The sequence below is a fragment of the Homalodisca vitripennis genome, chromosome 4 (assembly GCF_021130785.1).
Source record: "Homalodisca vitripennis isolate AUS2020 chromosome 4, UT_GWSS_2.1, whole genome shotgun sequence".
Classification (NCBI taxonomy): Eukaryota; Metazoa; Arthropoda; class Insecta; order Hemiptera; family Cicadellidae; genus Homalodisca; species Homalodisca vitripennis.
In genome coordinates this window covers 189,600,307-189,625,119 of record NC_060210.1, presented here as the reverse complement: position 1 = coordinate 189,625,119, position 24,813 = coordinate 189,600,307, and the positions used below count along the sequence as shown (strand labels likewise).

Below are 24,813 nucleotides of genomic sequence, written 5' to 3'. Positions count from 1 at the left end.
TTTAAAATATGTCATACGGAATATAGAAATAAGACTATAGCAAAACAACATACGTAAATACAGATTTGTATTCTGAACGTAAAACATCTGGTCTTGTGAATTTTAAAATATGTCATACGGAATATAGAAATAAGACTATAGCAAAACAACATACGTAAATACAGATTTGTATTCTGAATGTAAAACATCTGCTCTTGTGAATTTTAAAATATGTCATACGGAATATAGAAATAAGACTATAGCAAAACAACATACGTAAATACAGATTTGTATTCTGAACGTAAAACATCTGCTCTTGTGAATTTAAAAATATGTCATACGGAATATAGAAATAAGACTATAGCAAAACAACATACGTAAATACAGATTTGTATTCTGAATGTAAAACATCTGCTCTTGTGAATTTTAAAATATGTCATACGGAATATAGAAATAAGACTATAGCAAAACAACATACGTAAATACAGATTTGTATTCTGAACGTAAAACATCTGGTCTTGTGAATTTTAAAATATGTCATACGGAATATAGAAATAAGACTATAGCAAAACAACATACGTAAATACAGATTTGTATTCTGAACGTAAAACATCTGGTCTTGTGAATTTTAAAATATGTCATACGGAATATAGAAATAAGACTATAGCAAAACAACATACGTAAATACAGATTTGTATTCTGAATGTAAAACATCTGCTCTTGTGAATTTTAAAATATGTCATACGGAATATAGAAATATAGCTATAGCAAAACAACATACGTAAATACAGATTTGTATTCTGAATGTAAAACATCTGCTCTTGTGAATTTTAAAATATGTCATACGGAATATAGAAATAAGACTATAGCAAAACAACATACGTAAATACAGATTTGTATTCTGAATGTAAAACATCTGGTCTTGTGAATTTTAAAATATGTCATACGGAATATAGAAATAAGACTATAGCAAAACAACATACGTAAATACAGATTTGTATTCTGAACGTAAAACATCTGGTCTTGTGAATTTTAAAATATGTCATACGGAATATAGAAATAAGACTATAGCAAAACAACATACGTAAATACAGATTTGTATTCTGAACGTAAAACATCTGGTCTTGTGAATTTTAAAATATGTCATACGGAATATAGAAATAAGACTATAGCAAAACAACATACGTAAATACAGATTTGTATTCTGAACGTAAAACATCTGCTCTTGTGAATTTTAAAATATGTCATACGGAATATAGAAATAAGACTATAGCAAAACAACATACGTAAATACAGATTTGTATTCTGAACGTAAAACATCTGGTCTTGTGAATTTTAAAAATATGTCATACGGAATATAGAAATAAGACTATAGCAAAACAACATACGTAAATACAGATTTGTATTCTGAACGTAAAACATCTGGTCTTGTGAATTTTAAAAATATGTCATACGGAATATAGAAATAAGACTATAGCAAAACAACATACGTAAATACAGATTTGTATTCTGAATGTAAAACATCTGCTCTTGTGAATTTTAAAATATGTCATACGGAATATAGAAATAAGACTATAGCAAAACAACATACGTAAATACAGATTTGTATTCTGAACGTAAAACATCTGCTCTTGTGAATTTTAAAATATGTCATACGGAATATAGAAATAAGACTATAGCAAAACAACATACGTAAATACAGATTTGTATTCTGAATGTAAAACATCTGCTCTTGTGAATTTTAAAATATGTCATACGGAATATAGAAATAAGACTATAGCAAAACAACATACGTAAATACAGATTTGTATTCTGAACGTAAAACATCTGCTCTTGTGAATTTTAAAATATGTCATACGGAATATAGAAATAAGACTATAGCAAAACAACATACGTAAATACAGATTTGTATTCTGAATGTAAAACATCTGCTCTTGTGAATTTTAAAATATGTCATACGGAATATAGAAATAAGACTATAGCAAAAACAACATACGTAAATACAGATTTGTATTCTGAACGTAAAACATCTGGTCTTGTGAATTTTAAAATATGTCATACGGAATATAGAAATAAGACTATAGCAAAACAACATACGTAAATACAGATTTGTATTCTGAACGTAAAAACATCTGGTCTTGTGAATTTTAAAATATGTCATAACGGAATATAGAAATAAGACTATAGCAAAACAACATACGTAAATACAGATTTGTATTCTGAACGTAAAAACATCTGGTCTTGTGAATTTTAAAATATGTCATACGGAATATAGAAATAAGACTATAGCAAAACAACATACGTAAATACAGATTTGTATTCTGAATGTAAAACATCTGCTCTTGTGAATTTTAAAATATGTCATACGGAATATAGAAATAAGACTATAGCAAAACAACATACGTAAATACAGATTTGTATTCTGAACGTAAAACATCTGGTCTTGTGAATTTTAAAATATGTCATACGGAATATAGAAATAAGACTATAGCAAAACAACATACGTAAATACAGATTTGTATTCTGAACGTAAAACATCTGGTCTTGTGAATTTTAAAATATGTCATACGGAATATAGAAATAAGACTATAGCAAAACAACATACGTAAATACAGATTTGTATTCTGAACGTAAAACATCTGGTCTTGTGAATTTTAAAAATATGTCATACGGAATATAGAAATAAGACTATAGCAAAACAACATACGTAAATACAGATTTGTATTCTAAGAACGTAAAACATCTGGTCTTGTGAATTTTAAAATATGTCATACGGAATATAGAAATAAGACTATAGCAAAACAACATACGTAAATACAGATTTGTATTCTGAACGTAAAACATCTGGTCTTGTGAATTTTAAAATATGTCATACGGAATATAGAAATAAGACTATAGCAAAACAACATACGTAAATACAGATTTGTATTCTGAACGTAAAACATCTGGTCTTGTGAATTTTAAAATATGTCATACGGAATATAGAAATAAGACTATAGCAAAACAACATACGTAAATACAGATTTGTATTCTGAACGTAAAACATCTGGTCTTGTGAATTTTAAAATATGTCATACGGAATATAGAAATAAGACTATAGCAAAACAACATACGTAAATACAGATTTGTATTCTGAACGTAAAACATCTGGTCTTGTGAATTTTAAAATATGTCATACGGAATATAGAAATAAGACTATAGCAAAACAACATACGTAAATACAGATTTGTATTCTGAACGTAAAACATCTGGTCTTGTGAATTTTAAAATATGTCATACGGAATATAGAAATAAGACTATAGCAAAACAACATACGTAAATACAGATTTGTATTCTGAACGTAAAACATCTGGTCTTGTGAATTTTAAAATATGTCATACGGAATATAGAAATAAGACTATAGCAAAACAACATACGTAAATACAGATTTGTATTCTGAACGTAAAACATCTGGTCTTGTGAATTTTAAAATATGTCATACGGAATATAGAAATAAGACTATAGCAAAACAACATACGTAAATACAGATTTGTATTCTGAACGTAAAACATCTGGTCTTGTGAATTTTAAAATATGTCATACGGAATATAGAAATAAGACTATAGCAAAACAACATACGTAAATACAGATTTGTATTCTGAATGTAAAACATCTGGTCTTGTGAATTTTAAAATATGTCATACGGAATATAGAAATAAGACTATAGCAAAACAACATACGTAAATACAGATTTGTATTCTGAATGTAAAACATCTGGTCTTGTGAATTTTAAAATATGTCATACGGAATATAGAAATAAGACTATAGCAAAACAACATACGTAAATACAGATTTGTATTCTGAACGTAAAACATCTGGTCATGTGAATTTTAAAATATGTCATACGGAATATAGAAATAAGACTATAGCAAAACAACATACGTAAATACAGATTTGTATTCTGAATGTAAAACATCTGGTCTTGTGAATTTTAAAATATGTCATACGGAATATAGAAATAAGACTATAGCAAAACAACATACGTAAATACAGATTTGTATTCTGAACGTAAAACATCTGGTCTTGTGAATTTTAAAATATGTCATACGGAATATAGAAATAAGACTATAGCAAAACAACATACGTAAATACAGATTTGTATTCTGAATGTAAAACATCTGGTCTTGTGAATTTTAAAATCTGTCATACGGAATGTAGAAATAAGATTACAGAAAATCAATATACATGACAATAGATACAACACTTAGACCTCTGGCCAGTGCTGAGGCAGCTGCATATGCTGGAGGCCACTCCTCTTATCATGCTCGTATATAAGGGGGGCTAAGGGGGCGCAAGCCCCCAAACATTTTGAAAAACAAACATCAAAATTTCTATCAGTAGTTTGTTTTAAGCTAGAAGATTTTTCAGGTCCTAAAGTTCTACAATTTCCCGGAGGAAGACTCTTGAGCCTCTATTTTTGGAGGGTAGTTATACTTTTTAACCATTCAGTGTGAGTCCTTCCCCTGAAAAGTTTTTATATACACAACTGTTTCTTATGTATGATGTTTAAAGGTCACCACAGAACATTTATGTACCAAAATTGTCATTTTGTCATGAAAAAACACGTACTTAGTGAGAAAATTGATTATATTGAATGTTGGAGATTTTGGGTCTTAGATCTTGTCAGCTTTGGTGAGCTCCACAAGGTTCTCCAGGACTGCCATATGAACTTACTTCAAACTTTGTAAAACTAAATTAGAGTGTACTCTCATTGTTTGAGACTAAAATTATAGATCAAGAAAGTCATTTGATCATTCACTTTAAAAAAATTGTCAACAATGTTTTGTTCAATACTTTCTATGTTTGTTTATAACCAGACTGTTATGTAAAATATAATATATTTTGTACTTGCTGACCTAAAGCCACCGACCAGACGGCATCGTAAGCTAGAGGAGCCTCCTGGTAGCCTTCGGGGTAGCGGAGATTGTCAATGTCGTAGCCACCTTTGCGCAGTACATCGTTTCAGCCGCACACGGAAATCCTCTGATGTCTGCCAAATACCATAAAAGTATTCATTACTCATAGGCTTATGGTTAAGTATTAATAATATGGTTAAATATGAGAAGAAATCAAGTTCAGTTAACCATATTATACACATCTATGAACATACATTAATTAATTACAACTCACATTTTGTTACCCTTAATTTTTAATCAGGTTCTTTATTGAACCACGCAATTGCAAATCAGGTATGGTTGGCTAACATATTGTTTCTTTCTTCTTCGGTTATGGGCAATATTTATTCCTTTATATTCTATTTTTTTATTATAGTGTTTAAACATTCTGAAATGAAATAAAAATGACTATTTTGAGGCGGAGTTATGCCTATTTTAGCCTATATTGTGCATAAATTGCTTTTAACTTACACTATTCTCATATATTTTTCTAATTCCAGCTAATCACTAGAACTTCTCATGTCATCTAATGTCCTTACATAGATTACCGTTGTTCCAAATGCTCAGCATTTTTGAGAACTCACCTTGCCAGTTACTGTCCTTGGATTGTTGTTGTTGTTTCAAATGATCAGTATAGAAAACTCACCATGCCAGAAACTGTCCTCTGGTTGTTCTGGTTCCACATCAGTGCCTCTGTAGTGATGTGCCCCTCTGCTGCCAGTCTCATCTGCTCCTTGGTGCACTCTATGTGCTCCTTTTCTAGGGTTACTTCAAACCAATTGTCTTCATACCACCCTTGAAACACGAGCATAATTATTATGATTTGCGATTATTGCTTTAAACTTATTACTCAATTGTACAGTACATTAAACATACAAAACTTCTGAATTATACTGAAAATATCAAAAAATTATCTGGTGTATGCAACGGTCTTTATAGATACGTACATACACCAATCTGTTTAAAACTGATGCACATTTATAAGCAGACATCACTTGTGTTGTGTCATTATTGTCACATTTCTTTTTTTTCTTATTTTTTTAGAGAGGCAGGAAAATGCTTTTGCGCACACAGGTGGCCAGCCTGTAGTGTGGGAATTGTTTGTCACACTTGACCTCATTTCCCATTTATAAACTAAGGGTTGTGGAGAAAGAGTTCTCAAGTTGAGTGGATCCCTTTCTTCACCCAGAACTCAAGATTCAAGTTCTGGCAATCATTAGCATAACTAGGATCTTATAATGTCTCTGTGTAGACATACATGGTACTTGGAAATATCAAAGGGGATTTTGATAATACGAATTACAGAGTATTCCACATGAATGAACGCAAACATCCAGAACATATTCATTCAGAAAACCAGAAACGTAAACGCACAACATCTTTCTTTCATTATCTAGAGGTCAGTAAAACACTCTACGTTCATTGAGTTTAAAGGATGATGGATCTCTGCAGGAAAAGCTAGAAGTAAGATACACTAGAACAAGTTAATGGTTTTCAGAACTTGAATCTCTTCTTTATCTACTGCTCCTGTCAAGCCTCTTATTTTACTGACTGCCAGAACTTGAAACATCCTTACCACCATAATTGTGTTTTTCTACATAACCAAGTACAAGTACAGAGACCAGTATTTTCTCAAGAGTCATATCTGCAACTCCTTAAATTTTATTTCACAAATTATAGCTACTAAGCAAAGGCCTATCAATTGCTGACTTGACTACACAGGGCTAATAAAAAGTCAGAGCTCGAAAAAATGCGGGATTTTGGGGGCAACTCAAAAAATCCAAATAATGTAAACCCATCTCAAGTGGTCCCTCATTTTGAAGAGCATAAACAAATTTAAAGAATGGTATAAACCAGATATCGCTATTTCTTTCCTATCTAAAATAATATACAGTGTTGCCAGAACAATATTTTTAATAACTCACCACATTGCAAAGTCAAAAGAAGTGTCCAAACTGAAGCCCTTCCATTACTTGGCAATGTAATGGCAATGTAAGTGGAGGGTGAGCTCCTCTCTCACGTTTTGAAAATTCTGAAGTGGTATTTGGTTGCAGGCCCCAACAATCCTGTTTCTTAAATCTTGAACTTTTTCTACTGGTGTTTTGTAAATGTTAGTGTAAAGGCTCCATTAAAGATTTGACGATCCATTATTTTGGATGGGAAAGATATAGCGATAACTGGTTTTCATCAATCTTTAAATTTGTTTATGCTCTTTAAAACTAGTAGAGCAACTAATAAAAAATTAAATACAGCTTGTTTTCCTTTGAGAACAATTAGCTTCTGTATCAAACCGTGATACTATTAAGTCTGTCTACCACGCATATATTTTCTCGCACTTGAGATTTTGGGCGGCATTTTGGGGAAATTCATTAAACTCAAAAAATGTGTTTAAATTGCAAAAACGAAGTATAAGAATTGTGTCTAAGCTCCGAACCCGACAGTCATGTAAACAATTTTTCATAAATAAGAACATTTTGACCCTCCCATCTGTGTACATTTTTGAAGTTTTAAGTTTTTACAAATCTAATAGTGAACAGTTCCATAAAAATCAAGTACTCGTATTTCACCCTTACAATACAAGGAATCAGATACTACACTATCCTGTTATTCGGTTAAAACTCTATGAGCAGGCGTGTATTATTCTGGATTAAGACTTTACAATAAATTGCCAAAATCTTTTATAAATGAATTCAAACATTTGAAAATTCCTTAAAATGCTACCTCATAAAACGGGCATACTACTCTGTTGAAAAGTATTTACATGAGAATGAGAATACTTAATTTAGGCTACTGTGTATTATGAATACTTAATTACTGAATACTTATTGTATGTATTTGTATTTCTTATTTGCCTTAAATAGGCTAACTCTTTCGAGCAAAAGTGTAATTTGTACTTTTGATTTCTCATTCTTTTTATTTGTCGTGTTGACTGTGACAGTTCACATGTTCATTTCAGCTCTGCTAAAGAATGTAAAACACTATGAATGAATGAATAAATGAATGACTAAATGAATAAAACGAGGGGTCACTTGAGTGGGGTTTACATTTGAAACTTTTGAGTTGCCCACATAATTTTTGGAGGACACGGAAAATGTTCAAAATCATGAAATGAAACTTTTTTCTAAATTGCACCACAACCATGGATACATATTATACAAACTTAAGAAAAAATAGAGCAGGGTCCTGACATTTTTTTTATTCGCCCCGACGGACAATATTCTTGCACGTTTAGTGACGTACCTATGAAGAACCACACGTAGGACTTGCCGTAGAGTTGCTGCTTGTACATCTCGCAGAGCACGCGTCTTGCCGCAACCACGTAGAACAGTCCGACAATGATGCGGGCGTCTTGCCGCCGAAGATTCCGCACGGCATCTGTGGGGTCGCTCAGGAAACTCTGTCTGGTGACTATCTCGATGCCACTCTCCTTGCAACGTGCCTCCAAGTCTTCCACGGTCTAGGGAAAACATCAGCAGAATAGTTCTCCCTGCTATGGGTCTAAGACCATAAAGTCAACAAGACACTACCAGGATGTTACAGAAAGGAGACACATGCTTTGTAGGTTAATATGGCTTTTGTTACGAACACAATAAGTATGGTTTGATTAGTCTTGTAATTACAGGTACTTTACAATTGGTCTAAAATGGTAGTAACAGGTGGTGAAGTCATTGATACATCAGTTGTTTATGTAAATATTAATCAAACACAAGGACGTAGCTAGGAAAAGATTTGGGGGTGTCAAGACGAATTGGGGAACGTTAAAATTTTTGAAATTTTCAAATTTAAGAAGCATAATAGTGAATTTCGCACAAAGGTCTTTGAATAGGTGTTCACAAAAGGATGTCACTACTAGACACCACCTATAATTTCATTACAATTCCAGCGGTACCTGATTCAACGGAATTTGTCAACGCATAATGCAAGCGTATCTAAAGTAGTCATACTCACTTATGCATTGACGGATTTTGTTCAATCAAGTACCGTTGAAATTGTTCAGTTAGTGTCTAGTAAATATTTGACAGTTATACTGTTTTTTTTTTAAATTTTTTTAAATATATTTTTTACTTTATATATTTTCAGCAGACACCATTATGTAATATTAAAGAAAATAACACAATTATTTTCTTAAAATTTTATCGTATCTCTTCAAACTATGTGGCAAATTTCGTGTCTTTAATTTAACTATTTTTAGACCTAATAATGTTTTATAAAAATACAAAATGGTGGCTAGCAGCTAAACGAGACATTTTTCTACATATATTTATATAAACATTTTTGTTTGAAATGATGAGTTCTGTCAGCCACAGAAGTTTGTGACACTCTTTTGTGAACACCCTGTATATATTGTTCTAAAGGTAACGTAATGGTTGAAGGTAACATGAACACTTGTTCTAGAGACAGACCTCACCCTGCTTACGGATTCAATCTCTTACTCTGGCAACTCAACAGCTATAAGGCGCTAACAAGTCTAACTCTTCGAGAGCTGATTGCTGACCAATTAGTTATAGCAATTAGCTGGGCATTAGTTTGAGAGATCTTACATATCAGGAAAGTTTTTTTTAAATTTTTAACGAACTGTTTAAAAAAAATAAATGTGTGAACTGCATTGAATACTTATAATTTCGAACTCAAATCTTAATAGTGCAGTAAATTGGTTCTCGACCAATAACCTTCTTTGTAACCACGAAAACAGGTTTATAAAAAAATATAGGAAATAGATCAGTAAAAATATTAGGCACTCACATTGATTCAAAATTGAATTGGGGAACCCATACAGTATTAATTTTGTTTGCAGGAAAATTTGTCTAGGGTGAGTTGTCTTATCTGGAAATTAAGAGATATTGTTTCAATTGAACCCCTTAGAAACCCTTAGGATAGCATATTTTGGGCTTTTGAGTCACATTTAAGCTGTGGCTTGCTTTTGTGGGGACATTCCTCTTTAGTCGGTGAAATTTTATTGATTAAAAAAAGTAATTCGCACACTGTGTTGGGCTGGCCCTGTAGAGCATTGTCACCCACTGTTCATTAAACTTGAAATGTTAACTGTGGTGAACTTGTATATTTTCAGTACAGTGATGTACGTAAAAAACAGCTGAAGTTGTCATCAGAGAAAATATACGAGTACATAGCCATAATACACGTTGAAAAAGCAAAATTGATATCCCAATGCATAGATGAACAAAGACTGCCAAATCACACAAACTGTATGGTGTACACTTTTTTAATAAATTACCCCTATCTGCTAAGAACTGCGCTTATAAGTATGTTTAGGACTAGAATGTACGGCTGGTAGCTTAAAACTCCAATTTACTCTATAAGAGAATTCTTTGGCTGTGAGATTATTGTTGATTTTAATTGGGATAATATAGTTTTACTGTTGATTTTAATTACTCTTATACAGTTTTAAGATCGTTTTATATGTTTAAATTTTGACATTTATGGACGAAATAAAGACTATTTGACTATTTAATACTTTGTCAATCACTGAAACTAATGGTTGTAATCATTTTATCATTATCAGTGGGTTACTACAACACAACAATGAGTAGAGTTCACTGTGACTGTGATAGTTACCGAGATGAAGACCTCCTCGGCCTGCTGCAAGATGGCCACCCTGGACCAACCGAACTTCTCCATCAGTTTGATGCGTGTGGGGTTGTGCACGGTGGCGGACGGGTGAGTGCGGAACAGAGTCGGGAACCTGTTGCGGTCTGACAGAGCCGGAGAGCTGGCACCGTAACACAACTGTAACAATCTTTAGTCAAGCCTTCTGGAGACAGGAGTGTTACACGAAGTCAGTGCTTTGTTGTTCTTGAGGTAGAAAAGCATTGTGGGATACTCACCACAACGAGGTTCCACATCTTGGCCGCCTCAGCGACAGTGGTGCAGGTCGTGCTGCAGCCCGCGAGCAACATCAACTTCTGGGGCTTGTTGTACAGCAGGTTGTACATGACAGAAGCTCCCAGGCCTGGGTCACACTGGGGCACGACAAACATTACATATGCAAACTGATACTGAATAGTGAAAAAGTAGACAAACAAAATCAATCAAGAGTGTTAGTCGATCAAACAATAGAAAGAATTCAGAAAAGTCATAACCAAGGGGACAGGGTAGGGCCTATGTTAAATTAGCCAAACCTTTACACACATATCTCAATAACCATAAGAGATATGCCAATGACATTTTTTTCACAGTAATAAGTATGTTCTTCTACTAGGTTTAACAAGGAGAATCTCCAAAATAAAAACAAGAATTATTTGAATAAAAAAAAAAAAAAATACTAAAAACTTTGTTTTTTAGCCTAATATTTAATTTTTGTTTCAGAATGGATAATGAAAAAAATCTCTTGTTAAACCATACAAATAGGTTAGTTACATATGTGGTAAAAAGTTCAGAGCTGTACCCCTTTCCAATCCTGAGAAAAGTGTGCAAATGCATACAAATATTGCGAAAATCGCGAAGAAAGGCAGCGTTTTAATGATATATACATAAATTAAAAGTAGACTTACTTTTAATGCATTCCATAAACATAGCTGGGAGTCATCAGGGTCCTCTTCCACTTCTTCAATCTTCCTTTTTTTCCGCCTTCTCATCTGTCTAGCCTTCTTCGTAATCTCTAACGCTTGTTTTTGCGCAAAGTACACTCGGTCCTTATCCAACCTTTTCATCGCTTCAATTGTGTTTAGGCCTATTCCCATGTCAAATTTGTTCATGGTTTCACATTTGGTTATGTAACCATCATTGAAACATGAAATTGCATCATAAATACCAAAATGCAATTTGGGGACAGTTTTGGGGAGTTTGGTGTTCTCTAAATTTGAGTTGTTGACGCTCTCGTTAGGATTTTGGGTTTTTCCATGAACACATTTTTTTAGTAGATCAGTTTTGACTAGGTCATTAAAAATAGGTTCAATCTCCTTCATAACTATTGCAGGTATGGGAAAAATTGGGAAATGTTACCCGTAGGGGCAATCTGGGCGTGTGCAGTGTTCATAAAACCCTAAATATATATCTTACATAATGTTATATATAATGCATTATATATCAAAAATGTTCAGAATACTTCAGAGAACACAAAAACCCAATTTTCATAAAAAAAGTTTTTTTTGCTTACCCTGTCCCCTGTCGTACAGAACAAAATACAAGGCAAACACGATTGGCAAAGCGTAAAATCAATGAACAACAAAATTGAAAATGCTTATGTGTAAAGCTGACAAAGGTAACTCAATTGTAATTTTAAACAAAAATGATTATACAGATAAAATTAGACAACTTTATTTCTAATAACAATATTACAAAACTAAATCATGATCCTACAGAATCTTTAAAAAGATGTCAAGCAATGCATAAACAAAATTAATCATGTTTTCCCAAATAACAAAAAAAACAGAATTTAAAAGCCTTCTGAACCAATCCTCAAAGGTTTGCCGAAAATTCAAAAAGAAAACTGTCCAGTAAGACCATTAGTAAATTTTCAAAATGCTCCTTCTTATAATTTAGCAAAATACTTGTAATCAAAATGAATGTTCTAAACATACCCAGTTTACGATGAATAGATATAGGTGGCATGTTGTTCCGAGTTTTGGTCTTGGTATCGAAAAACTCGACAGTGTTGAGAGTGTTTGATCAAAGTTTATATAAATAAGACACTTAAAAACATGTAGGTGGAAAACTACACTTGGATAAAAGAATTTAGGTATCTGAATTTGAAAGTTAACCACAAACTAACCAATAGAGCAACAAAAACCACGCAAGATACAGCATTTGTTTTGTTTATCTCTCCTCATGAAGCCCATACATTTTTATAGACATGCAATTTTTTAAGCTCATATTTAAATGTTTAATTATTAACAACGATTTAATTGAGCATGTTTTATTAATTTACCGTGGGCCGGCTCCTTTCGTTTGAACGCGCAAACTTTCAAAAACTCCAGAGTCGTGTCCTTCGACAGTCTTAACGTCGTACGTATTAAGTTATTACAGTAGAAATAAACATGAAATAAACTTAAATATATAAGAAACTTAATACTACTTCTGAAAGAGTACAATGATTTTGAAAGGTATTGAAAATTCAATTTAATATAGCTCAATTTTTAATACAGTTTCGATTAACTGTACAAATTTAAAACATGTTCAAAGTACCTACTAAAAACTATTTTAGTACAAATAGGTGTAAAATATTATTTTAAATTATTTAAAATATAAATATTATTTAAATTTCCATAATAATTTATTACACTAAAAATATTATTGAACTTAATTTATTTTAAAAATACAACGCAAATGAACAAATGTAATTAAAAAAAAATATTTAAAAATAATATAGTTTAAGTTTTAAATATATTAATATTTAAAAATATATTAATATTTAAAAATATAGGTTAATTTTTAAAATATATTAATATTTAAAAATAATATAGGTTATTTTTTAAATATATTAATATTAATATATTTTATTATACCTCACTGTCGTTCCAGTGCAGTTTGAGAGTGAACCCTGGCAGTAAATCCTTCTGCTTGTTGACGTCTTCTAGCGCCAGGTTGGCTGCCGGTTCGCAGGCCTAATTAAAAAAAACAAGACGTTCTGTTCAACTACAAAATATCCTTTTATATAAAATATCAGTTTATACAATATCCTAAAAAATACAACGATTTTACATGTAATAAAAATAAGATAATTCACTGATTGTTATTTTTAATTTTATTAAGTTATAGACTATTAGTAGCGTAATTTTGAAATTGTTATAAATGCAACAATATTTGCAATCAATTATTTTGACGCAACGTGAAATCACTGGGACACGATACAGTTGGCCATACTACAATCAACTATATATTTGTTATCACATAAATCTGTTGGCATGGTAGAGTCTAACCAATTCTTCATAGACTATAAAGTAGTGGAGGTCGAGGTGAAAATTCGACTATCTAAATTTAGGAACGCGAGTGCATTCCGTAGTTCATTTTACCAATACTGTAAAAACCCCGACGACGCTAGTGACATTTTAAATCCCATGATAACTAATGAGTAGGAAACTATAAGAAGGGCAGGTCATATGTTGACAATACTGTTACTTTATCGGGTTGAAACTTGACGATTCAAAAAAAGAACAAAAGAAAACAATTAAGAGATCACGTTTATAACGATTGTAATTAGTTTATTGAGTGGTATCTAACACTTATTTTTTATGTTTAAAGCCTTATACTAGTATTTAAGCATAGGATAGGTTTTCTTTTACGATTAACGAACGTCCAAACACAAAAATCAAAGTAAAAATAACTCTTTTCATACATTTAAAATGTAGCAAACGATAATCTGTAATACATTCCAGTATCTCGTGTTACATCATCTGGCTGAGATAACTGTTAAATGAGATAATCTGTTCTTTGAAATTCCACATTCAATATCTCGTGTTACCTCCTTTGAGTGTGATAACTGTTTTGAATATCTTGTGGCATGGTAAAATAAGTTGTCTGAGGCTGTCTTGAGGCTATCGCGCCCATCTACATCTAAACTGATATGAGTACGATATTTTTCTTATTTAATTTTTGTTTGGACCTGATAAGCAAATCAGCAGTATTTATCATTAACAGTATTATTCGGAAATACAACAACATTACTTACCTTCCTTATCAAGATGCTGCCTTTATCTAGAGCAAAGTTTAACTCTCTCATGTTATTTATATTTATCCTATACCAAGCAATATAAGTGGTTCCTGTATTGTTTTGAGGTTCCTTTACATTTTGTATTGGTTGCCGTAATTGACATTAAAATAATTTATTTGCAGAATTAATGACAGACCTGGCCACCCTGCCAACCACCCTGGCCTGCGATGGGGAAGATCCCGCCGATGTGCAGAACGTCATCATCCACTGCTGCCAACACTGTCGCCGCAAACAACGCAAGCGTCGCCACCAGCCAGTCCTGCCAACTCCACCCCATGGCACCTCAAGATCCCAATCTCAGCTGAAAAACCAGTGGAAGCCAATGAAAGAAGTTTCTTAAAAATAATTCCTAAACACTAAATTTCTTAAGATTAAAATATATATTTCTTAAAGCCAATTTCATAGCTATACTGTTAGCACATCAAAACAATATCCAGAGTTCTTTCCTTTCGATTTATTCCAAAATACTGTTGTATTTTATAATAGATGAGACATCATTACTAATTTCCTAAACATTCTGTCATATGTGGGAATATCTCAGTTCAGTTTAAAAGGCAGTCTTGAAAAAAAGTAAGCATTGCCTTGAGGCAAACCTCAAGCAATTTGAATACAAACTAGTATGATATTATCAAGGGGTAAATTTAGTTACCCCAAAGCCAGATTGAGGATCTAGCTTGCAAGGAATCTAGAACCAAGAAATGTTCTTAAGAACGATATTGTTTTAGAAAATCAACTATTTTATATATAACTAGCAGTTACCCACAGCTTCGCACGCAATTTCGTAGTTTTGCACCAGTATGAGCACTTCTGGCTCGAGCGAATTATATTTCCGACGCCAATGTTGATTTTCCCTTGTTGCCACAATCACGAAAATATGTTAAAAAGTGTATATTTATGGTCATTTTAATTTACTTCGATGTTATTTTTTATGTCCCTTAGCTGATTTTTCCTCTTTTCTAATCAAGCAAATATAACTTCATACATAGCTCTGAGAACCCTACTTTTGTCAAAAGACGACTAATAATTTAGGTTTGATAACAGTCTTTAAATATAAAGTAAAGGTTGGACGTTGTCTCATATCTGTACTGCTAGCTGTTACCTGCTCTTTTGCACGCAATTTAGTAGGCGTTGCACTTGCCCATTGCTGGTTCGAGTGAATTATGTTTCCGACGAATTTCCCTTGTTACCACAATCAAGAAAGTATGCCAAAAAGTGTATATTTATGGCCATTCTCATTTTCTTTGATAGATGGTAACATTGTCTTTTATATTTAATATTGGATAAAAATGTACAGCGAAAAGTACAGTAAGAATGACACTACGCGTTTGTTTCTTTATAGAATTAAAATATTGATAATACTTTAGAACGTTTATAGCTGGAATTAGTATATTAGATAAAAAAGCACAGTTCAGCGAACTTTCATCATAGCGTAGTTTTGCCGACTGCTTCAAAGGGAGTCAGTCTTCGGTGTCAAATTCTGACCACCATGTTTTGTGCCATCTTTTAAGATATATGAGTAGATACTTTACCTAATCGCTGAAATCTAAAACGGCGTTAAAAATATTTGTACTCACTATAAATGTAAACAAATTGTAAATAATAGACAATGTTTACACAGAACAGGTGATTACAGTCAGTAGCGTAGCCAGAAATTTCGTTCGGGGGGGGTCCGAAACCGGGGGAATCCGGGGGACGTTTTGTGTTGTTTATTTGCCAATGAATTCACTGGTAAAAGGTAAATACCAAAAATATGGAACTTTAGTAACTACGCCTTATAGAAAGTGGAAGATGTAATAGGCAAATTAAACTCTCACAGCAACTCTAGTACCACAAATTTTCTTGTATAGCTACAGAAACTTTACGAAGTTCGATTCTGGCCGAGTAGAAGGCACCAAAGTGATGTTGGATTCACTGGATAAGAAAGAAAAAGAACAAAAAACAGAGCTTCACTCAAGCGTACAATTGACTCAAATATATTTTGTGAAGAAAATGAAATACCCCTTCGGGGATATTGGGCCACTGACGGCCGAAAAACCCTTTAGAAAAGAAGGGCGATTTTCGAGCGTTGCTCGGGTACAGATCTAAACTAACGGTCGGAAAATGCACCGGAAAAACTCTACTGATTAGAAGTTCGGGGCACTTTGGATTTCATTGATTGAGGTATTTATGAATGATTTATAATGACGATTTTTTTGTATCATTACACTGTAGACGAGCATATAATTATCGGAAAAATCCACTTTCGGTCGGAAATAATACACTTGAAAAACTCTCTACTGATTAGAACTTCAAACTAATTTGGACTTCAATGATTGAGGTAAAACGTGGGGTTTTCGATTGAGTTAGGACGACGAGTTTTTGTTATCATTAAACTGTACTCGACTACCTATATAATTATCGAGAAAAAATCACTTCCGGTCGGTAAATACCGAAGAAAAGCTCTCTACTGATTCGTTTTTGACGATTTTGGATTTCACTGGTTGAGTGGTTGAGGTAAAAGTAGTACTTTATAATTATGTTAGGACATTGATTTTAGAGATTAATTCAACGCTGGCTAATAAATATATAATTATCGAGAAAAAAAATAATCACTTCCGATCGGAATATACTAAGGAAAATGAAATAATACCTCAGTCAGTGAAATCCAAAGTAGTCGGAACTTCTTATCAGTAGAATTATTCCGGTGTATTAGCGATTTTTAAAATTTTTCTTTGATAATTATATAGGTATTAGTCGGCGTTCAATTGATACCTAAAATCAATGTTCTAACATAATTCTAAGTACCACTTTTATCTCAACTACTCAACCAGTGAAATCCAAAATCGTCAAAATCTGAATCAGTAGAGCTTTTCATAGGTACGAGTATATTCCGACCGGAGGTAATAATAATACTTTTTATTGTGTCAACAATTATAAAAATTGCATAAAATCGTCAAATTAAATTATTTAGAAATATGTATATCTATTTTAAATTGCCCCCCATTCATACCCGTTCATACACAGTCCACACTCATTCCTAAGACTCATACATACTTACAGCCATACGTTTAAAACTCTTCTAAAATTTACCACCAGAAAATAGAGGATGATCGAATTACTTTAAATTTCATCCCAGCGGCTCATCATAAACTCTTCCACCGAATAAAAAACACCCTCGACACCAAAAAATGTCTCAATCGAGCTTTTAAATTTTGTTGGTTTCATTCAAATTTTTGATTTCATCAGGGAGTTTGTTGATCAACTTAACACCAACCTCGATGGCAAACGTTTGAATGCGGCTGTTCTGTGCGGATGTAACTGAAGGTTGTCCCTGCTCTTGTCCCGTATTGATGGACGTCCCTGCCCCGGACCAACTCGCACTTAAATCGGCAGTACAGGGCGACATCGAGGATGTAGAGACAGGGCAAAGTTAGCAATCCCAGCTCCCCTAAAGGCATCTCTGCATGAATTTCGGGATTTCAATTTTGAAATGATGCGGACAGCTTTCTTTTGACTTCTAAATACTCGCTCAAAAATTTGTATTTAGAACAGCTGCCCCATAGCCTCAACCGTACGTTAGATGGGGGGTGTACAAGGCCGAAGTAGGCCACTTTTAGTACATCCCGGGAGCAAAATTTTGAAAGGTTCCATATAGCATAAATGCCTGAAGAAACCTTCGAGCAGGTACTTTCAATATGATTGTCTCAAGTCAGACTTCGATCAAGGTACATTCCGAGGAACTAGGTGGAAATCAGTTTCCTCTATGAGAACATCGTCCGCCATCACAGCACGCGATCCTCAATCTCTCTTTACCGCAAACAGAAATGTAGTGCATTCGATTTGGAGTTATTGGTCCTCAGATTTAATAAAAAAAAAAAAAAAACTGAATACATGAATTCAGTTTTCTAAAAAGAAAATGATTTCTAATTCATGTTTTGTTGGAGCTTTAAATGCAGCGTCAACATACTGGACCATTTTCCCTCTCAGGAGCGATGAGTTCAGCCTGCTGACGTACACAAGGAACAAGACTGGTCCAAGTATAGATCCCTGTGGGACTCCATAGGAAAAAAGTCGCTAATTTAAAGTGATTTTAATTGTTTTTTTTCTCGATAATTATATATGTATTAGTCGGCGTTGAATTAATACCTAAAATCACCGTCCTAACATAATCCTAAGTACCACTTTTACCTCAACCACTCAACCAATGAAATCCAAAATCGTCAAAAACTTGAATCTGTAGAGAGCTTTTCTTCGGTATTTACCGACCGGAAGTGATTTTTTTCTCGATAATTATATAGGTTAGGCTACGGTGTACAGTTTAATGATAACAAAAAATCGTCGTCCTAACTCAATCGAAAAACCCCACGTTTACCTCAATCATTGAAGTCCAAATTAGTTGAAGTTCTAATCAGTAGAGTTTTTCAAGTGTATTATCCGACCGAAAGTGATTTTTTTTCGATAATTATATACACGTTTACAGTTTAATTGACACCTTAAAAATCAACGTCGTAACTTAATTCTAAGCAGTCACTTTACGTCCCCACGAACGAAGTGGTCGCTAATTTAAAACTGTTCGCCGTGTTACGGTTCAGGTTACTTTGCGACGTCACGTGACCGCGCCCTATAGAAATACCGTGATTACACTACACTATTCGAAAGGCCGAGCCCAAAAGTATCGTTTGATACTTTATGATTTAAACGAAAGGACAATAATATTTTTAAACAACGGTCACTTCAATCAGTGAAATCAATCAATTTAATGTTTGTAGACAAGAGTAATGATAACTGTCCTTTTTTTCCTGCCCCATGCTTTATTTTTTAATATGGTCTTAAAATTTCGGGGGGGGGGGGGTCCGGACCCCTGGACCCCCCCTTCGCTACGCCACTGATTACAGTGTATATGCTCTGTTAGTTAATATTTAACAACTGTAAAGACCAGTGGAGCGTAGGCCGGAGGGATTATCAACATAAGAATAGGCCTATATTCACCCCAGGGACCCTAAGAATGTCCATGTAAAATTTAAGCGCAATCGGTTGAATAGTTTACGCTATTATTAGTGAAATAATATTATTATATAATATATTATATAGTATTATTTCACTACAACGGTTTGATAAACCTATGCCGCGTGTTCTTAGATTTTTGTAATAAACTTCATTCCGATATACCTAGTTCTTCATTTACCTTAGTAAGTAGATAGAAGTGCGCACTGCCTTCGAGAAAAATAGCAAGCTCAGGCTCAGATCTACATAAATATCAGCACAGTTTTGCATGCAACCAACATATCCATGAAATAAATACAATTACTATAATGCTAGAATATGCAATCTCTCTCCTGGAGATCCACACATAGTCAGCTATTGAGCTTAAACCGTAATCTTCATGATGACTTAATAATCAATGGCTCATCTGACATTATCAGTCAGTCTATACACACAATTGGTAAATTGTTCGAACGAAAAAATACACTTCTTCATCTCTAATACTTTTCTTACTTCCCGAGTGTTGTGTAGGCTAATGTTTTTACACTCTAACTATACTTTCTTCTGCTGAAATATTCCATTATATTACAAGAAGCTTTGATTTCAATCACGGTTTAATGCATGAGTTAGGAAGGGCCCAACCATAGAAACTACGATCATATACTAACTTCACTCAAACCATTCTATTATACGCATTCATTTGATCTTATCTTATACTTAAACCATTCGAAAGTAAGATTTGGTAAGAATGAGAATTTCAAACTACTTGCCGGACTAACTCAACAATATAGGAACTACTCTATCTAAACAAGTTTCGAGGACATTTTTGCCAATAACCTAATCCACTTTTAATACGTAAATAATGAAAATATTACATTTTGGTCCTCTGGACCGGATATTTGTTCAACTCCGGTTTATCTTAAACAACCATATTTTTCAAGTCAAAGTCATAATATAGGCTCAAAACATCCTAACTCATCTATCTTAGTTTGGACTGTCAAATTCACACGCCACCCAACCCCCAATGGTCGGATTTACGCTATACCAATTTTTGTAGTAAGGCCAAGCCATTCAACAATATCCATTAAGAATATTTTGCTCTACTCTTAATACAACCAAAATACAAAGATACCGTTCCGCCATCTTGGATTTCTCGAAACCGGACAGTCTGAAAATGTCAATTACCTTATTTTCCCAAAAGGAATGATATTAACCCATCTCTCTAGCCACATGGTATGTCGCGTGGAATCCCTTCGTAACCGGCTTTTTGGCTTTTGGATTTTTTTGGCTTTCTGGATCGTCCATCTCCTTATAGATTCGCCTTGAATATTAAAGGTTCCCAAATAATTCAGCAATACATTGACAAATTATAAAAAGATAAAAGAATATATATAAATAAATAATATATTATGATAAAATTACACTAACTTATGTATAAATTTCTGAGGGGGAAATAATTTTTACCGATTTTAATACGAAATCAGCGCCGCAGAGGAGCTTGTTATAGCAGTACTTTGAATAAGAACGTTAGAATAAAGCAGAGGTGGTAGCCATCAGGTGGTTTATCTTTGGATTTTCCCAGAAGACTATCTAATGGGTTATCTGAGTTTGAGAACAAACGAGTTCGTAATTCAACCAGGAGCCTCGGCACAATATAGTTAGTTTAATCTTGTTCAGGAACTAGTTAATTCCGAGGGAAGTTGTTAGTAGCCGGTACCGCTCTTACTGTACCTCCCTCTGCCCTACATCCTCACGGTCTGAGTTCACACGTCCATAAGATCCAGGACCCAGAACTATGATAAAGGCCTTTTATAAGATCGATGATGCCTGACAACTGTTTGTTCAACATTACTGGTGATAAAACATAATCAGGGCGGGCACGAGCTACTTATGCGCCCTGGGCAAATACCATATTTTCCGCCCCTACCAATTAATTTGAACGCTTCCCTCCTCCATTTTCACCTAAAAAGTAAAAAATTATAATTTGTTCCATGAAAGGCATATTTTATCTAACGATTTGCGCTTGGTTAAAGTACAGTATTTCATTAAAACTAGTCTTCTTACCAGCCTAGGCGGCTGCCTATTTTCCTAATTGACATTGCCTAATGCGTCACCCCTGAACATAATATGTTATAAACATATATTGAGATTATTATTAAGGACCCGACAGGTCCCTCTAACAATCATACCATGTCTGTGCGATAACTCTTAATAGAAAGGTCCTCGAGATTTGAACCATGGTGTCCATAGGCTACGGTAGACCTACTAGAAGTACAGTAGCTGTCCCCGTACCTAAGAAGTTATTGCAATTATTTTTAAAGGAGTTTCTAAAATAATCAGATGACTATTATACTTACTAATTACTTACTGTTAATTACACAATCTGAAATAGGCTACCTAAAATGTTAGAACAGTCACTACACTAAGTGCTATATCGATTTAAAAGTTCGACTCTACTTTAGATGTTTTCAAGCATGGGCCGTCTTTCAGCATTCTTCTTAATATTGAATTCAGGAAGCCGACATTTTCTTGCTGAGTATGGATTTAACATTAATCATGCAGAAGCTGTTAATTTTTACGTCTTTGTCATACATTTTCTTAAATGTTATATATTTGTGTATAAAATCTTTAAAATCTTAATGATTTTTATTGTTCGATCTATTGTGGTCCAGGCAACGATGAACCTAAAACATCAACGTACCTATTAACACAATAGTAGAGGCTGTCAGATACCGTACTCTGAAAACATCTTCAGTGGTCAGGGAGAAGAAATAAGGCGAAATTATAACAATTGACACAAGTGCTTTTGCTTACTGGATTTATTCGTGTTCAAAAAAATAGCTAGGGGCATACAGACTTAGGAAGACTAATGCTGCAGTGTTGAAAGATGTTGCTCGGACTTTTACCCGTATCTGATATGAGTTTCTATTTTTACAATGGGGAAAATGTGGCACGTTTCTATATTTAAATTTGTACATTTTAGGCATATGACATTAATTGTAAAATTAACAATATTATCTCCCGTGTCAGACATTAAAGGGCCGGCGTTCCTCAAGGTACCAGTCTTTCTCCACTTCTGTTTACAGGTTGCTTGTCCCTCTCAGAGGGTGTATTCGCAGACGATTCCCTTTCTACGGTACTTAATATTTCTTATTCGATATATTTTCAACAATCTCATGACTTAATATCTTGATTGCCATTATATCTATTGTACCATTATCGGAATGGCGAATTGATGTTGATAAAAAAGACAAAACATTAATAAATCTCAGAAGCCATTTTGTTTTGTATCAGATGAATAATAATCCCCATAGTGTTTTTGAGGGAAAATCTTGTTTTGTAATTTCAGTTTTAGTTCTTTCTGGTGCCTAATATTGGCTCTTATGAGATTTTTAATGTTTTCTTAAATTTGTCACGTGCATGCATGTTAGTGTGTGTACTTTCCAATACCTTCAGAGATGTTTAAAAATTTAAATTTCTTATGTTCCAATTACTTACCCAAAAATTGGTTTAAAATTTCCATGAGTGGCTCTGAAAATTCGATCAAACTTTAACTCAAAATATTAATTAGGAACATTGCCCAAACTGAACCTCTATATAGGTTCTAGATCAAGCGATAAATAACATTAAAAAGTAATTTTAATATTTAAGTCATGACAGACACAATGTGGATATTATGATTTTATAACTTTAATTGTATGATGAATACGAGAACTTTGCAATTTTATTGTTTTTAAATATTATAGAGAACATTTAAAATATTTTGGATTAATTGTTTGTTTTTAATTACAACACATCATAAATTTAAAAAAATAGTTTTTACTAGATTTTTTATCAAACAAGAACTCTTGATATTTAAAAAACGCTTTCCACCATCTAAATCATTACCACGTGCACAAAAAATTAAAAAGTCAAAAAAGAAAATTACAAATAATTTCAAAAATTATTATTTTAATACAGTTGCTTTTTAATTTGGTTAAAAAAATTTAAAAAGTAGGGGCTCTGTATATTATTACTACATTTAGAATTTTGGTTTAGAAACAAAACCAATACAGAAGGAGCATTATTAATTATCATTTGAAAATAATTTAATTTTAATTTTGTTAGAAACAAAAATAAAATTGTTGTGACCTTATTGATACACTTCAGAGCACCATGGAAGAGTGAAAACGGTTAAATCTACGTAAGCACAAGGAGCAAGGAGATATGTTGTCACATTTCGGCAAAATTTATTTTATTTGCTCAATGACACCTACACAACAAAATAAGCTTTGTTTGACTCAAATATAATACTTCCTCTTGTTGTTGTACTAGTAATTCAACATCCACATTAAAAAATATTGATATGTAGCCCTGAAGTATCCAGGTATGTTTTTGTTTTTTTTGTACTTGAAAATACTGAAAATCCAACTGTGGACATTGTATCATTTTTGAAACGTAATTATTATTTTAGATTTTTACTAGTCTAATAATAGGAAACAATGAATGTAAGATATTAATTAAATGTAAACAACTAAAATGAGTTATTCACAAAAGACGGTGCATTATGTGACGGCAAGACATTATCAATATTTGGTTTGGAATTCAGGAAGAACTTAATTAAATTTATGAATGGGCGTGCGATGTCGTGATGTGAATGAACCGATTATACGAGTGATAGATTTTATATTAAGAGAGCACATATTATAATTGGGGAAATTTTAAATAAATAAATAAATAAAACGCTAAAAATCGAAATAGATAAATAATAATATGCCTTACGTTTGTGTAGAAGTATTTTACTGACAAAAAACCTCGCCCTGTATTGGAAATGAAATTATATTGAATATCTTTACGTTTTAACACACTATTTTAAAACGACATAAAACAGGTTTTTACATTTAAAAATATAAATGAGTTGCATAATTAAAGGGATAACTGACAACCTCGACTGTTATACAAATTGGAAGCTAATTATTGGTTAAATGAAAGAAATGAAGTGGAGCGCCTTACCAACGACATGACGCCACAGCCACACAGTCCTGTATATTGATCGGTATCTCGAGCTCGCAGGCGCACAAACCTCGACACCCACGCTCGCCTACGAGAGGGGTGCAGGGGCAGATTTAGAAACAATATGTCGTTAATCATATGGGAGAGTGGGTGACAGCTATTGTCTTGTACCTTTCGTCCCGTAAAGTTCAGCTGAATTGACCCGTTTAAAATTCTAAAATACAATTTGTAAAATTAGCCTACTAAGTACATCCTACACTGTCGCAAATTAAATATTCA

At 33.2% G+C, this 24,813-nt stretch overlaps 1 protein-coding gene across 1 annotated transcript in view; it reads right to left on the bottom strand.

Moving 5' to 3' along the window:
• Window positions 1-24,576, bottom strand: part of LOC124360804 (gamma-aminobutyric acid type B receptor subunit 1) — a 38,861-nt gene extending 14,285 nt beyond the window's left edge. Inside the window, 9 exon segments of the mRNA XM_046814710.1 lie at window positions 4,875-4,980; window positions 4,982-5,008; window positions 5,560-5,708; window positions 8,154-8,370; window positions 10,488-10,658; window positions 10,757-10,891; window positions 13,376-13,474; window positions 14,717-14,881; window positions 24,535-24,576. Of these exon segments, the coding sequence (XP_046670666.1) occupies window positions 4,875-4,980; window positions 4,982-5,008; window positions 5,560-5,708; window positions 8,154-8,370; window positions 10,488-10,658; window positions 10,757-10,891; window positions 13,376-13,474; window positions 14,717-14,857 (1,045 nt within the window). The 5' untranslated portion in view covers window positions 14,858-14,881; window positions 24,535-24,576.
• Between the last annotated feature and the right edge of the window lie 237 nt (window positions 24,577-24,813).